Genomic DNA, 15,359 nt, shown 5'->3' with positions numbered 1-15,359 from the left:
CTACAATCTTTCAAAATCCACTTTCTATGCCAAACGCGATTACCTGGAAGTGTATTTCCTTGTCCTAAAATGGCTACCATTGTTGCTTAAAGACAATTAGGCATGCCATACAAAGACAGGTCAGTGATTAAAATATAATTTTTCACCAGGACTGAGTACAGTTCATTTAAAAACACCGCACTCCAATAGCAACCACATACAGATGGGTGACAAATTAAAGCAAACCTAGTGGCTGTGTTATGATGCAAGGCGTCCACTTGTGCTTTTAGATAAAAATCAATACAAATGTTCTTCTGAGCGATCAGTTTTATCCTATGATGAAATAATTTTATCCTGACAGGACTGGAATCATCCAAGGCAAGGCAAGGCAAGTTTATTTATATAGCACATTTCATACACAGTGGCAGTTCAATGTGCTTTACAGAAGTAAAAGCAGAACAGTAAACAATAGAAAATAAAATTACATAAAATAATTGGGGAAGAAAAATAAGAAGAATTAAACAATAGTAGAAATAAAATAATAAAATGAAATAAAAGTTCAAAAAAGGAATCAGCCTCGAGATTAATTATTATTATGGGTTTAACTCATAAAGCGAGCTCTTCCCGTGGCTCTTCCACGAGGATCACCAAAAATCGTCCCGCAGAGAAAATCTACGAGGATCACCAAAAAAAATCGTCCCGCAGACAAAATCTACGAGGATCACCAAAAATCGTCCCGCAGACAAAAGCTACGAGGATCACATAAAGGGCGCTCTTCCCGTGGCTCTTCCACGAGGATCACTAAAAATCGTCCCGCAGACACAATCTACGAGGATCACCAAATAAAATCGTCCTGCAGACACAATCTACGAGGATCACCAAATAAAATCGTCCTGCAGACACAATCTACGAGGATCACCAAATAAAATCGTCCCGCAGACAAAATCTACGAGGATCACCAAATAAAATCGTCCCGCAGACAAAATCTACGAGGATCACAGTAACAAAGAATTAAAGTAAAAGTAAAATCATTAAAATCCAAGATTAAAAAGAAATTAAAATAAAGAAAGTAAAATCATTAAAATCAAAATTAAAAGAAGTTATGTTAAAGGAAATTAATTACTTAGGTAAAAATTAATCAAGTGAAAGCATCTGAAAACAGCTTTGTCTTGAGTCGGACAATGAACTCCACTGAGCATGACTCAAGGGCTTGCTAAATAGTTTATGAGGATGAAAATGATGCTAATCATATGCTGTGGTCTTTGCAGTTACCATGTGGACTCAACCCACCGGAACACCTCTTGGAGCAACACAGTAGACAGAACATCATCATCATCATAATATCAACTCAGGAAATATTTTTTGGAAAAATGCGGTTCATCATGGGGCAGCATGGTGGTGTAGTGGTTAGCAGTGTCACCTCACAGCAAGAAGGTTCTGGGTTCAAGCCCAATGGCTGACGGGGGCCTTTCTGTGTGGAGTTTCTATGTTCTTCCCATGTCTATGTGAGTTTCCTCCAGGTGTTCTGGTTTCCCCCACAGTCCAAAGACATGCAGGTTAGGCTAATTGGTGGCTCTAAATCAGAGGTGGGCAAACAACGGCCCGCGGGCCACATCCGGCCCGTTGGCGTTTTTAATCCGGCCCGCGGAAGACAATCATATAAACGCGATTGAGCAGATCTATAAACTATAAGCTTCAGTGTTATCACGTAGACAGGTGTTCTAGAGATCCGTCTTTCCAGTCAGTCGTATTCACGCGAGATTACATTTGCAGAGTGGTGCAGCGCGTGCCATGGAAGGCATTCTGGCGCCCGTACCACTGATGATCTCGAGAACACAGGATAAAACTTTAGAATGAGTGGTCCTAAAAGAAGAAAAGTGGACAGCGAGTGCCGGGTGTTCAATAAAGAATGGACAACTAAATATTTTTTTGCTGAAGTCCGATCAAAGGCTGTATGCCTTATTTGCAAAGAAACCGTTGCAGTTTTAAAGGAATATAACATCAAACGGCACTTTTCCTCCAAGCATGCTAATTATGCTAACAACCAGTCAGCGCAAGCACGGACGAATACAGCTCAGCGGTTGCGGAGTGAATGTGAGTATTAACTCATTTATGTCCCTGTCTGCTATTATAGGTGTATTATGAGCAGCTGACCTTGCGTCTGCTTATATCTGTTCCTGGACTTTTGCCTGTGGAGGTTATTCTGATCTATGAGTGGCCTTTTGGAATATGAAAACCTGTTTGGAACCTGTGTTTTGATTTTTTGAGGACTGGAAATATTTCAGTGAGTGACTTTGAACCTGAAAACCAGTTTGGAGTTTTTTGCTTTCTTGAGCTGTTTTGTTTGATTTTGTGGGCTGGATGGATCCAGTGCCAAACCACTGAACTGCAAACATGTTGGCATGGTGTGGTACCCAAACTTGAACTGCAAACATTTTGGCATGGTGTGGTACCTCTCCTACTAATGGTGGTTGGTTGTACTGGCAGGCTGGGAGTGGATGGTTAAAAAAAAACAAAAAAAAACTCAGGTGTGAATCTACAGTATGAGTTCAGTGAAATGTACAAAAATGACATGTACTGATATGTAATTTAGTTCAATTTAATGATATGCAATTTAGTTGTATGTATAAAATGATACAAATATACAAATACACTGGCATCCTACTCATCCTGGCAGCTCAAAGATGTAATTTAAGAATTAAGTGTGCTACTTTTCTTACCATCACACGTGTGTGTGTGTGTGTGTGTGTGTGTGTGTGTGTTACTTTTCTGGATGGATCCAGTGCCAATCTATTGAACTGCAAGCATTTTTCTGCTCTGCCTTTGTTGACTGAGAACTAAAATAAATGTCAATCTGATCTGCATTTGGGTCTCTGTCAGTGAAGGCCTTACAATAACACTAAAGCTTTTCCGGTTTATGTTCGATATGTATGAATTTGGTGTTGGCCCGGCCCACCTGGCAAATTTCAAAAGTCAATGTGGCCCCTGAGCCAAAAAGTTTGCCCACCCCTGCTCTAAACTGATCGCAGGTGTGAATGTGAATGGCTGTTTGTCTCTATGTGTCGGCCTTGTGATGACCTGGTGACTCATCCAGGGTGTACCCCGCCTCTCACCCATAGTCAGCTGGGATAGGCTCCAGCTTGTCTGCGACCGTGCACAGGATAAGCGGTTACGGATAATGGATGGATGTTCATCCTCCAGTCTAGTTTCAGAAACTTGTAGAATTTATACCAAGCTGTTCTCTGTATATGCAAGTTCAAAGGCAGATTTCTGAGGCAATCACCAACCATCCTGCAGCACAACTCTGGGATGTAAATTGCATAGCAGTACAGTCTAGAATTTTAATCAAAAGATTTAAACCATGTACGACTATTATTATTGGCGGCACGGTGGTGTAGTGGTTAACGCTGTCGCCTCACAGCAAGAAGGTCCTGGGTTCGAGCCCCGGGGCCGGCGAGGGCCTTTCTGTGCGGAGTTTGCATGTTCTCCCCGTGTCCGCGTGGGTTTCCTCCGGGTGCTCCGGTTTCCCCCACAGTCCAAAGACATGCAGGTTAGGTTAACTGGTGACTCTAAATTGACTGTAGGTGTGAATGTGAGTGTGAATGGTTGTCTGTGTCTATGTGTCAGCCCTGTGATGACCTGGCGACTTGTCCAGGGTGTACCCCGCCTTTCGCCTGTAGGTCAGCTGGGATAGGCTCCAGCTTGCCTGCGACCCTGTAGAAGGATAAAGCGGCTACAGATAATAGATGGATGGACTATTATTGCACTTCCCAGATGACTATGCCAAGTTAAACCAGAATTACCACTCTGCGGTTGTATACCTTTCCAAACCATTCATTTCCAAAGTCCTTCAAGGTATTTCTGATGGGTCATATTCACAAAAACATCACCAGTTCATCTTTGAGTCCAAATCAATGTTTGTTCCAAATTTTAACAAATTCCCTCAAGGTGTTCTTGAGAGGTCACGTTCACGACAATGGGACATACAGTAGATATAAAAAGTGTACACACCCTGTTAAAATGATAGGTTTTTCTGACGTAAAAAAAAAAAAAAAACGAGAAAACGATAAATAATTTCAACACTTTTCCTATCTTTAATGTGATCTATAACCTGTACAATTCAATTGAAAAACAAATAAACCTGTTAAGGGGGTAAAAACATAAAAAATAAAAAAAAACGTACAATAAGTTGGTTGCATAAGTGTGCACACCTTTAAACTAATACTTTGTTGAAGCACATTTTGATTTAATTACAGCATTCAGTCTTTTTAAGTTCACACTTGCCATCAGTTAAAATGACTGATTAACCTCAAATAAAGTTCAGACTCAACTGCCTCCTCCAGCAAAAGCCAGCGTTCACAGAGAGCTTACAAAGCATCAAAGGGATCTCATTGTTGAAAGGTATCAGTCAGGAGAAGGGGACAAAAACATTTCCACGCCATTAGATATACTGTACCATGGAGCACAGTGAAGACAGTCATCAAGAAGTGGAGAAAATATGGGACAACAGTTACATTACTGAGAACTGGACGTCCCTCCAAAATTGATGAAAAGACAAGACGAGAACTGGTCAGGGAGGCTGCCGAGAGGCCGACAGCAACACTGAAGGAGCTGCAGGAATTTCTGGCAAGTGCTGGTTGTGTACTACATGTGACAACAATCATTCTCCATATGTCTGGACTATGAGGTAGGGTCGCAAGATGGAAGCCTTTTCTTACAAAGAAAAACATCCAGGCCTGGCTAAATTTTGCAAAAGAAAAAAAATACATCAGCTCTCCCAAAAGCATGTGGGAAAATGTGTTATGGTCTGATGAAACCAAGGTTGAATTTTTTGGCCACAAGGTATGTTTGGCAAAAAAACAACACTGCGCATCACCAAAAGAACACCATACTCACGGTGAAGCATGGTGGTGGCAGCATCATGTTTTGGGGTTGTTTTTCTTCAGCTGGAACAGGGGCTTTAGTCAAGATGGAGGGAATTACGAACAGTTCTAAATACCAGTCAATTTTGGCCCAAAACCTTCAGGTGTCTGCTAGAAAGCTGAAGATGAATTTCATCTTTCAGCATGACAATGACCCCAAAAAAGTTTTGAAATGGCCCAGCCAGAGCCCAGACCTAAATCCAATTGAAAATCAGTGGGGTGACCTGAAGAGGGCTGTGCACAAGAGATGCCCTCACAATCTGACAGATCTGGAGCACTTTTGCAAGGAAGAGTGGGCAAATATTGCCAAGACTAGATGTGGCAGGCTGATAGACTCTGACCCAAAAAGACTGAATGCTGTAATCAAAAGGTGCTTCAGCAAAGTATTAGGCTACGTTTACATTAGACCGTATCTGTCTCGTTTTCTTCGCGGATGCACTGTCCGTTTACATTAAACCGCCTGGAAACGCCGGGAAACGGGAATTCACCAGCGTCCACGTATTCAATCCAGATCGTGTCTGGTCCGGTGCTGTGTAAACATTGAGAATACGCGGATACGCTGTGCTGGGCTCTAGCTGGCGTCTCATTGGACAACGTCACTGTGACATCCACCTTCCTGATTTGCTGGCGTTGGTCATGTGACGCGACTGCTGAAAAACGGCGCGGACTTCCGCCTTGTATCACCTTTCATTAAAGAGTATAAAAGTATGAAAATACTGCAAATACTGATGCAAATACTGCCCATTGTGTAGTTATGATTGTCTTTAGGCTTGCCGTCCTTCCACTTGCAAGTGTTAAGTGATATGCACTGGGATCACACACACAGCGGCTCAGTCCCGAATCACAGCTTGTTCACTTCACTCGCGCGCTCTGTGAGCTGCGCAGGGCCAGAGTGCGCACCCTCCAGAGGGCACTCGCTGTTCAGGGCGGAGTGATTTGGAGCGCAGGATGCCTGCGGAGCCGAGCGTATCCGTGTATTGGCGTTGCTGTGTGCACGCAAATCGTGTATTGGTGTTGCTGTGTGCACGCTAATCGTTTTAAAAACGTTAATCTGATGATCCGCTGATACGGTCTAATGTAAACATGAGCTGTGTTTAAGGGTGTGCACACTTGTACAACCAGCTTATTGTACATTTTTTATTTATGTTTTTCCCCCTAACAAATTTCTTTGTATTTCAACTGAATTGTACGAAAGATCATATCACTGAGGAAAAATTTGTATCCTTCCTAAAAGAAAAACAATGACTTTCCTCATATTTTTTTCATGGAGAAAAAACAAAGGTGTATAAATATCAGTAATACTGTTTTGAAGAGACTTAATAAAAGTTTGACCCCCTTATACACAGCGCATTCGAGCACCACCGTCATTAATCATGCTCAGTGTCCACAATTTAAAGTGAACATACGTGCTAAAGTCTGGATTTTATGTTTAAACACAAAGGATGGCCCAATTTCAGTGATGTGTTACTTCTTTTAAGCATTCTAGGTACAAAATTGTGATCTAAAAGAAGAAGCCTTTATCTGTAATTCGTACCCTGATTCTCAAAATTCTAAATCTCTTTAATTTTTGGCTTTTTGGTCTATTAATCTGTTTGTTTTTTTTCTCATGAATGGAAAATTAAACCAATGGGAAATGATTGCTGGTTTGTGACCGGGACAACGGACAGAAATGGAAATTCTTATAAAAACGCTGGATTTTCAAATGTTCATAACTTTGTTTATTTTTGAGACATATTTACAAATTTAAACAAGTTTACAATTCAGATCGTCACGCTCTTTAATTTGATACATTACATAACACGATGACAACTACTTTAATGATGGCCTGTCACTGCTAACGAAAGAGAAAGGCCGTTTCAGTACAACTGTCAGATTGAAAGTGAGAACACGCAAATCCAAATTCTATTGTCGTGCTACACCTTTTCAAATAGTTATGGTCATACAGGTTTTGACTCCGAGTCATAAGAAATTTCAGCACGATAGCACTGTGTTCCTGTCAGTCATTTCATGTAAATATACAAAGACAAAAAGTCACTTAAAGGGGAACTGAAGTCATTTTTAAACTTGTTTTATTTCTTAATTAACATGTTATTCAATTACGTTTTCGGTTTTAGTAACCTTACATTGTGACTCGTCTTGGCATATTATATTACACTTAGCCTTTTTGGTTTTTAGCCATGCTGAATGTAGTTCGTTTGGTCCACGGCAGGCGTCGCTTATCTGCGCGATCTTCACAAGACTTGTGCGAGACTTCAAAACGTGAAGCTTCAGCGCCGCCATTTCAAAATGAGATAAATAGAAATGAGAAAATGAGAAATAGAATTTTGATTTTAAAAAAAATTGCCTTCAGTTCCCCTTTAATACTGGACTTTGTGACATCTACATAATTTCCCCATCAATATTATAACTTCAGCTTGAACTAAGGTGGGGTTACATTAGACCGTATCAGCGGATCATCAGATTAACGTTTTTAAAACGATTAGTGTGCACACAGCAACACCAATACACGATTCGCGTGCACACAGCAACGCCAATACACGGATACGCTCGGCTCCGCAGGCATCCTGCGCTCCAAATCACTCCGCCCTGAACAGCGAGTGCCCTCTGGAGGGTGCGCACTCCGGCCCTACGCAGCTCACAGAGCGCGCGAGTGAAGTGCACGAGCAATGATTCGGGACTGAGCTGCTGTGTGTGTGATCTCAGTGCATGTCGGGCATGCGCGTCATTTACCACTTGCAAGTGGAAGGATGGCAAGCCTAAGGACAATCATAACTACACAATGGGCAGTATTTGCATCAGTATTTGCAGTATTTTCATACTTTTATACTCTTTAATGAAAGGTGATACAAGGCGGAAGTCCGCGCCGTTTTTCAGCAGTCGCGTCACATGACCTACGCCAGCGAATCAGGAAGGTGGATGTCACAGTGACGTTGTCCAATGACGATGCTCAGCACAGCGTATCCGCGTATTCTCAATGTTTACACAGCACCGGAGCTGACACGATCTGGATTGAATACGTGGACCCTGGCGGATTCCCGTTTCCCGGCATTTCCAGGCGCTTTAATGTAAACGGACAGTGCATCCGCGAAGAAAACGAGACAGATACGGTCTAATGTAAACTGGGCCTAAGAGGCAAGTACTTTTGATTTTCACCACCTTCAGGTGTCATCTCCTCAATAGTGAAAATGCCTCCTGCAAACAGAGGTGCTGCACTATTACTTTCACATGTAAATGTAAATGCAAATCTACAGTGGGTACAGAAAGTATTCAGACCCCTTTACATTTTTCACTCTTTGTTTCATTGCAGCCATTTGCTAAAATCAAAAAAGTTCATTTTATTTCTCATTAATGTACACTCAGCCCCCCATCTTGACAGAAAAAAAACAAATGTTAGAAATTTTTGCAAATTTATTAAAAAAGAAAAACTGATATCACATGGTCATAAGTATTCAGACCCTTTGCTCAGTATTGAGTAGAAGCACCCTTTTGAGCTAGTACAGCCATGAGTCTTCTTGGGAATGATGCAACAAGTTTTTCACACCTGGATTTAGGGATCCTCTGCCATCCTTCCTTGCAGATCCTCTCCAGTTCCGTCAGGTTGGATGGTGAACGTTGGTGGACAGCCATTTTCAGGTCTCTCCAGAGATGCTCAATTGGGTTTAGGTCAGGGCTCTGGCTGGGCCAGTCAAGAATGGTCACAGAGTTGTTCCGAAGCCACTCCTTTGTTATTTTAGCTGTGTGCTTAGGGTCATTGTCTTGTTGGAAGGTGAATCTTCGGCCCAGTCTGAGGTCCTGAGCACTCTGGAAGAGGTTTTCTTCCAGGATATCTCTGTACTTGGCCGCATTCATCTTTCCTTCAATTGCAACCAGTCGTCCTGTCCCTGCAGCTGAAAAACACCCCCATAGCATGATGCTGCCACCACCATGTTTCACTGTTGGGATTGTATTGGGCAGGTGATGAGCAGTGCCTGGTTTTCTCCACACATACCGCTTAGAATTAATGCCAAAAAGTTCAATCTTCGTCTCATCAGACCAGAGAATCTTATTTCTCATAGTCTGGGAGTCCTTCATGTGTTTTTTGGCAAACTCTATGCGGGCTTTCATATGTCTTGCGCTGAGGAGAGGCTTCCGTCGGGCCACTCTGCCATAAAGCCCTGACTGGTGGAGGGCTGCAGTGATGGTTGACTTTGTGGAACTTTCTCCCATCTCCCTACTGCATCTCTGGAGCTCAGCCACAGTGATCTTTGGGTTCTTCTTTACCTCTGTCACCAAGGCTCTTCTCCCACGATTGCTCAGTTTGGCTGGACGGCCAGGTCTAGGAAGAGTTCTGGTCATCCCAAACTTCTTCCATTTAAGGATTATGGAGGCCACTGTGCTCTTAGGAGCCTTGAGTGCTGCAGAAATTCTTTTGTAACCTTGGCCAGATCTGTGCCTTGCCACAATTCTGCCTCTGAGCTCCTTGGGCAGTTCCTTCGACCTCATGATTCTCATTTGCTCCGACATGCACTGTGAGCTGTAAGGTCTTATATAGACAGGTGTGTGCCTTTCCTAATCAAGTCCAATCAGTTTAATTAAACACAGCTGGACTCCAATGAAGGAGTAGAACCATCTCAAGGAGGATCAGAAGAAATGGACAGCATGTGAGTTAAATGAGTGTCACAGCAAAGGGTCTGAATACTTATGACCATGTGATATTTCAGTTTAATACACTAAGTAACTTTAAAAACGCACATTGATAAAACTTGCTGAATTCGTGCTGAGTTTATCTCAAGAAGAAAATAAATATATCACAATGGAAAAATAACTTCGTTCCGCCCGAATAAGTTCCAAATCTGTGCTCAAATCAGAATTTAAGGGAGTTGTACTCAATAACGTACAATATGACTCGGGTAGTCAATGACATGGACAGGCTTTAATTTTCAAACAAATTTTGCATACACTGTACACACACAATCTTGCCTATAAATACCCGGGGGAAATGATGGGAAAATTGTCATTATTGAAGATGCCACGCCTAAGCCAAAATCAACGTGAACAGGCCATCGGGATGTTGCGTGCCGGAAGTACACAGACAGAGGTCATTCGACCATTTCCCGTTTGAGTCAGCGTTACAGACAGACAGGGAGCACCAGGGATCGTCCATGCCCTGGTCAGCCTCGAGTCACGACGCCAGTTCAGGATCAGCACATCAGGCTAGCTCACCTCCGTGACAGATTCCTGACACCCTCAGTCACTGCTGCTGAGACCCCTGGACGACACAGACCCAGAATCTCCAGCATGACGGTCCGAACATGGACCAACTGTCACTTTGAATTTTTTTATTGTGAATTAATTATTGAGTTTGACAATAAATGTCCTTTATCGATGTTTCAAGATGTGTGTGCATTACATACAATATCATAAATTTCAAATATATGCATGGATCTAAAGTGATATCGTGTTGAATTCTATTGTGCGTTTTATAGTTACTTAGTATAAATTTGCAAAAAATTTTTACATTTCTGTTTTTTTCTGTCAAGATGGGGTGCTGAGTGTACATTAATGAGAAATAAAATGAACTTTTTTGATTTTAGCAAATGGCTGCAATGAAATAGTGAAAAATTTAAAGGGGTCTGAATACTTCCCGTACCCACTGTGTGCTTGGCGCACACATTTACTCCATTATTTGCATTTACAAAGGAAATGCTTGACTTAATTTTATCATTTGAAGAAAGCGCAGATGCTCCCACAGTCTTTGAAGTTGGATTGAAAGGATGATTGTTTTGATTCTTGTTGTTGTCGTCGTCACAGGAAAATCGCTAGTTTGAACATTGACAATGCCCTACGACACATGGCCTGTAGTTAAAACTCTCGGTGGAAATGTTGACATGTTGTCCCTCTCCCTCAGTGGATGAGTGTCATGCTAGCCAATCACAGGTGTCCAAGTGTTTCTGGCCATCTTGTGACATCAAATTAGTTGTTCACAAAAAGGCGATGGCTTCATGTTAGCCATGTTAGCCCTCATGCTGTTTTCAGAAACGCAAACTGACTTGGGGAATACAAAATAGTAATAGGAAGTGACAAACTAATCATGTTTTGGAGGAGTCAAGTTCAAACAATTGGAGTTGCTTAATTTTCAAAGTGATTTATGTACAGCAGGCTTGTAGTACTCGAGTCTGACTCGTGCCCTAATTTTAAGGACTCGTGACTTGACTTGGACTTGAGCACTGATGACTCGGACTCGTGCATTAACTGCATTCAGACTTGTCAATTGGAGACAAGGACTTGGATTTTTTCTTTATTTTAATAATTTGGCATAAGATGTTTATATCTCTACATTAATTTTTATACTAATTTTGTGCAAGAGAACACACATTCACCTGTTCATACGTCATGTTCAGGAACAAACTAACGTTAATGGTGCTAAAATGCCTGGAGAGAACGCCCCTAGGATTGTCCGCTTTGCTTATACGGCTTCTCGTGCAGTGGGGAAAAAAAAATGCACTGCTGTGTGTTTCATATGTAGAAGAACTATCGAGGAGACGACGGGGACGACCTCAAACTTCAATCGTCATTTGGCAAGACTCCACCCAGAGAAGGAAGTGACACGCTATGTTCATTGCTCTGATTGTGGGGTTTGCTGACCAATGAACTAGTGTTAACCTTCTCTCATGTTATTTGCCCTGTTGATAGTGGGGCTTGTGTCGGACTCAACTTGGATCAGTACTCGACTCCGATCAATAGTGGACTCAACTCGGACTCGACTCCGATCAATAGTGGACTCGACTCGGACTCGACTTGGATCAATAGTGGACTTGACTCGGATTCAACTTGGATTATTAGTGGACTCGACTCGGATCAATAGTGGACTCGACTCGGACTCATATCATCTGTAGCCGCTTTATCCTGTTCTACAGGGTCGCAGGCAAGCTGGAGCCTATCCCAGCTGACTACGGGCGAAAGGCGGGGTACACCCTGGACAAGTCGCCAGGTCATCACAGGGCTGACACATAGACACAGACAACCATTCACACTCACATTCACACCTACGCTCAATTTAGAGTCACCAGTTAACCTAACCTGCATGTCTTTGGACTGTGGGGGAAACCGGAGCACCCGGAGGAAACCCACGCGGACACGGGGAGAACATGCAAACTCCGCACAGAAAGGCCCTCGCTGGCCACAGGGCTCGAACCCGGACCTTCTTGCTGTGAGGCGACAGCGCTAACCACTACACCACCGTGCCGCCCTCGACTCGGACTCAACTTGGATTATTAGTGGACTCGACTCGGACTCGACTCGGACTCGACTTGGATCAATAGTGGACGACTCGGACTCGACTCAATTTTCTTGAATGACTGAGTTGACTTGGACTTGGACACTGGGGGCTCGAGACTGGACTCGAGGTTTAGTGACTCGACTACAACACTGATGTACAGCGACAAAGTCATATGAAATCCGAAGCGCTACACGTTATACACTATTTAGCTACATACATTTATGCCACTTTATTAGGAACACCTGTACACTCGTTCAGTTTTCAAAAATAAGCCAATCGTGTAGCAGCAGCAGCATAAAACCATGCAGAAACAGATCAAAAGCTTCAGTTAATTTTCACATCCAAAATGAGAATTTTTTTCAGAAATTGTTGATCTGATGGGGTTTTGATGTATAACAGGCTCAAGAGTTGACAGAGAATTTGGAGCAGGGATTAAAAAACCTGCAGTGAGCAGCAGCTCTGTGGGTGGAGGGGTCTTGTTAATGAGAGAGGTCAGAGGAAACCCACCCCAGATTAGTTGAAGCTGCCAGGAAGTACACAGTCACTCAAATGACTAGAAGATTTCTTGTCCTCAACTGTCCAGTTTGGGTGGGTCTGTGCCCATGATGGCGTCAGATTCTTGGTCTTGGCTGAACCAGATGTGGTATTCCACTATTGTAGTCTGATCCACCTCAAGGCTGTGCATTCTGACATGCTTTTCTGCTTGCCATAGTTGTAAAGGGTTGTTGTTTGATTTATTGTAGCTTTCCTGTCAGGAGATAAGCCGTCTCTGAAATAGTCAAACCAGCCCATCTCACTCTCAAAGTCAGTGAGATCACATTTTACTCATTCTGATGTCTGATGTGAAGCTCTTAGCCTGGACCAGTATGATTTTATGCTTATGGCTAACTGGATAATTGCATGAACGAGCAGGTGTACAGGCGCTCATATTAAAGTGGCCGAGGATTATGTACGCAAGAGTGCCTTGCTACAGATTAACCACACAGACTTGGGTTTACTGGGTAACATGGTTTTCAGCAGTAAAATCCATCCCATATAACATACAGTGGTGCTTGAAAGTTTGTGAACCCTTTAGAATTTTCTATATTTCTGCATAAATAGGACCTAAAACAACATCAGATTTTCACACGAGTCCTAAAAGTAGATAAAGAGAACCCGGTTAAACAAATGAGACAAAAATATTATACTTGGTCATTTATTTATTAAGGAAAATGATCCAATATTACATATCTGTGAGTGGCAAAAGTATGTGAACCTCTAGGATTAGCAGTTAATTTGAAGGTGAAACTAGAGTCAGGTGTTTTCAATCAATGGGATGACAATCAGGTGTGAGTGGGCACCCTGTTTTATTTAAAGAACAGGGATCTATCAAAGTCTGAGCTTCACAACACATGCTTGTGGAAGTGTATCGTGGCACGAACAAAGGAGATTTCTGAGGACCTCAGAAAAAGCGTTGTTGATGCTCATCAGGCTGGAAAAGGTTACAAAACCATCTCTAAAGAGTTTGGACTCCACCAATCCACAGTCAGACAGATTGTGTACAAATGGAGGAAATTCAAGACCATTGTTACCCTCCCCAGGAGTGGTCGACCAACAAAGATCACTCCAAGAGCAAGGCGTGTAATAGTCAGCGAGGTCACAAAGGACCCCAGGGTAACTTCTAAGCAACTGAAGGCCTCTCTCACATTGGCTAATGTTCATGTTCATGAGTCCACCATCAGGTGAACACTGAGCAACAATGGTGTGCATGGCAGGATTGCAAGGAGAAAGCCACTGATCTCCAAAAAGAACATTGCTGCTCATCTGCAGTTTGCTAAAGATCATGTGGACAAGCCAGAAGGCTATTGGAAAAATGTTTGTGGACGGATGAGACCAAAATAGAACTTTTTGGTTTAAATAAGAAGCGTTATGTTTGGAGAAAGGAACACACTGCATTCCAGCATAAGAACCTTATCCCATCTGTGAAACATGGTGGTGGTAGTATCATGGTTTGGGCCTGTTTTGCTGCATCTGGGCCAGGACAGCTTGCCATCATTGATGGAACAATGAATTCTGAATAAACCAGCGAATTCTAAAGGAAAATGTCAGGACATCTGTCCATGAACTGAATCTCAAGACAAGGTGGATCATGCAGCAAGACAACGACCCTAAGCACACAAGTCGTTCTACCAAAGAATGGTTAAAGAAGAATAAAGTTAATGTTTTGGAATGGCCAAGTCCTGACCTTAATCCAATCAAAATGTTGTAGAAGGACCTGAAGCGAGCAGTTCATGTGAGGAAACCCACCAACATCCCAGAGTTGAAGCTGTTCTGTACGGAGGAATGGGCTAAAATTCCTCCAAGCCGGTGTGCACGACTGATCAACAGTTACTGGAAACGTTTAGTTGCAGTTATTGCTGCACAAGGGGGTCACACCAGATACTGAAAGCAAAGGTTCACATACTTTTGCCACTCACAGATATGTAATATTGGATCATTTTCCTCAATAAATAAACGACCAAGTATAATATTTTTGTCTCATTTGTTTCACTGGGTTCTCTTTATCTACTTTTAGGACTTGTGTGAAAATCTGATGTTGTTTTAGGTCATATTTATGCAGAAATACAGAAAATTCTAAAGGGGTCACAAACTTTCAAGCACCACTGTACATGTGCAGTGGATTTATAAATGTCAGGACTAGTGAACGAAAACTGGAATGTTACAAACCCGTGAGGTGTCGCCGGGTTTCAACGTCGCGGTTTTCCTTGAGCAGGTGCAGAATTACATCGACACCCTCATGGTTGTTCACCTCCATCTTGTTATCGTTGTTTTCGTAGATGACATTTCTCAAGGCAGCAGCTGCAGCTTGCTGCACCTCACTGCTGTCTGACTCCATGAGCTTTAAAAGCTTCGGGATGCCATGCAGCATAGCCAGCTGGAGTGTGGAGGAGTGGGTGGGTTAGAAATGATTAACATTTACATACCAGTCATAAATGTATATGGGTTATAAAGATTACATGTCGCTCTAGACCAACATCCATCCATCCATTATCTGTAGCCACTTATCTTGTTTTACAGGATTGCAGACAAGCTGGAGCCTATCCCAGCTGACTACGGGCGAAAGGCGGGGTACACCCTGGACAAGTCGCCAGGTCATCACAGGGCTGACACATAGACACAGACAACCATTCACACTCACATTCACACCTACGCTCAATTTA

General features: G+C 42.7%; 1 protein-coding gene across 3 annotated transcripts in view; it reads right to left on the bottom strand.

Annotated features, from left to right (window-relative positions):
* The window catches only part of pkp2 (plakophilin 2), a 99,932-nt gene that overhangs the window by 58,778 nt on the left and 25,795 nt on the right, over window positions 1–15,359 (bottom strand). For all 3 annotated transcript variants that reach the window (XM_060914310.1, XM_060914311.1, XM_060914312.1), the window contains one exon: window positions 14,866–15,073. In XM_060914310.1, coding sequence (XP_060770293.1) covers window positions 14,866–15,073 — 208 coding nt within the window. The remainder of the gene's footprint in view (window positions 1–14,865; window positions 15,074–15,359) is intronic.

Source organism: Neoarius graeffei, chromosome 2 (genome assembly GCF_027579695.1).
Source record: "Neoarius graeffei isolate fNeoGra1 chromosome 2, fNeoGra1.pri, whole genome shotgun sequence".
Classification (NCBI taxonomy): Eukaryota; Metazoa; Chordata; class Actinopteri; order Siluriformes; family Ariidae; genus Neoarius; species Neoarius graeffei.
This window is presented reverse-complemented; position numbering and strand designations above follow the sequence as displayed.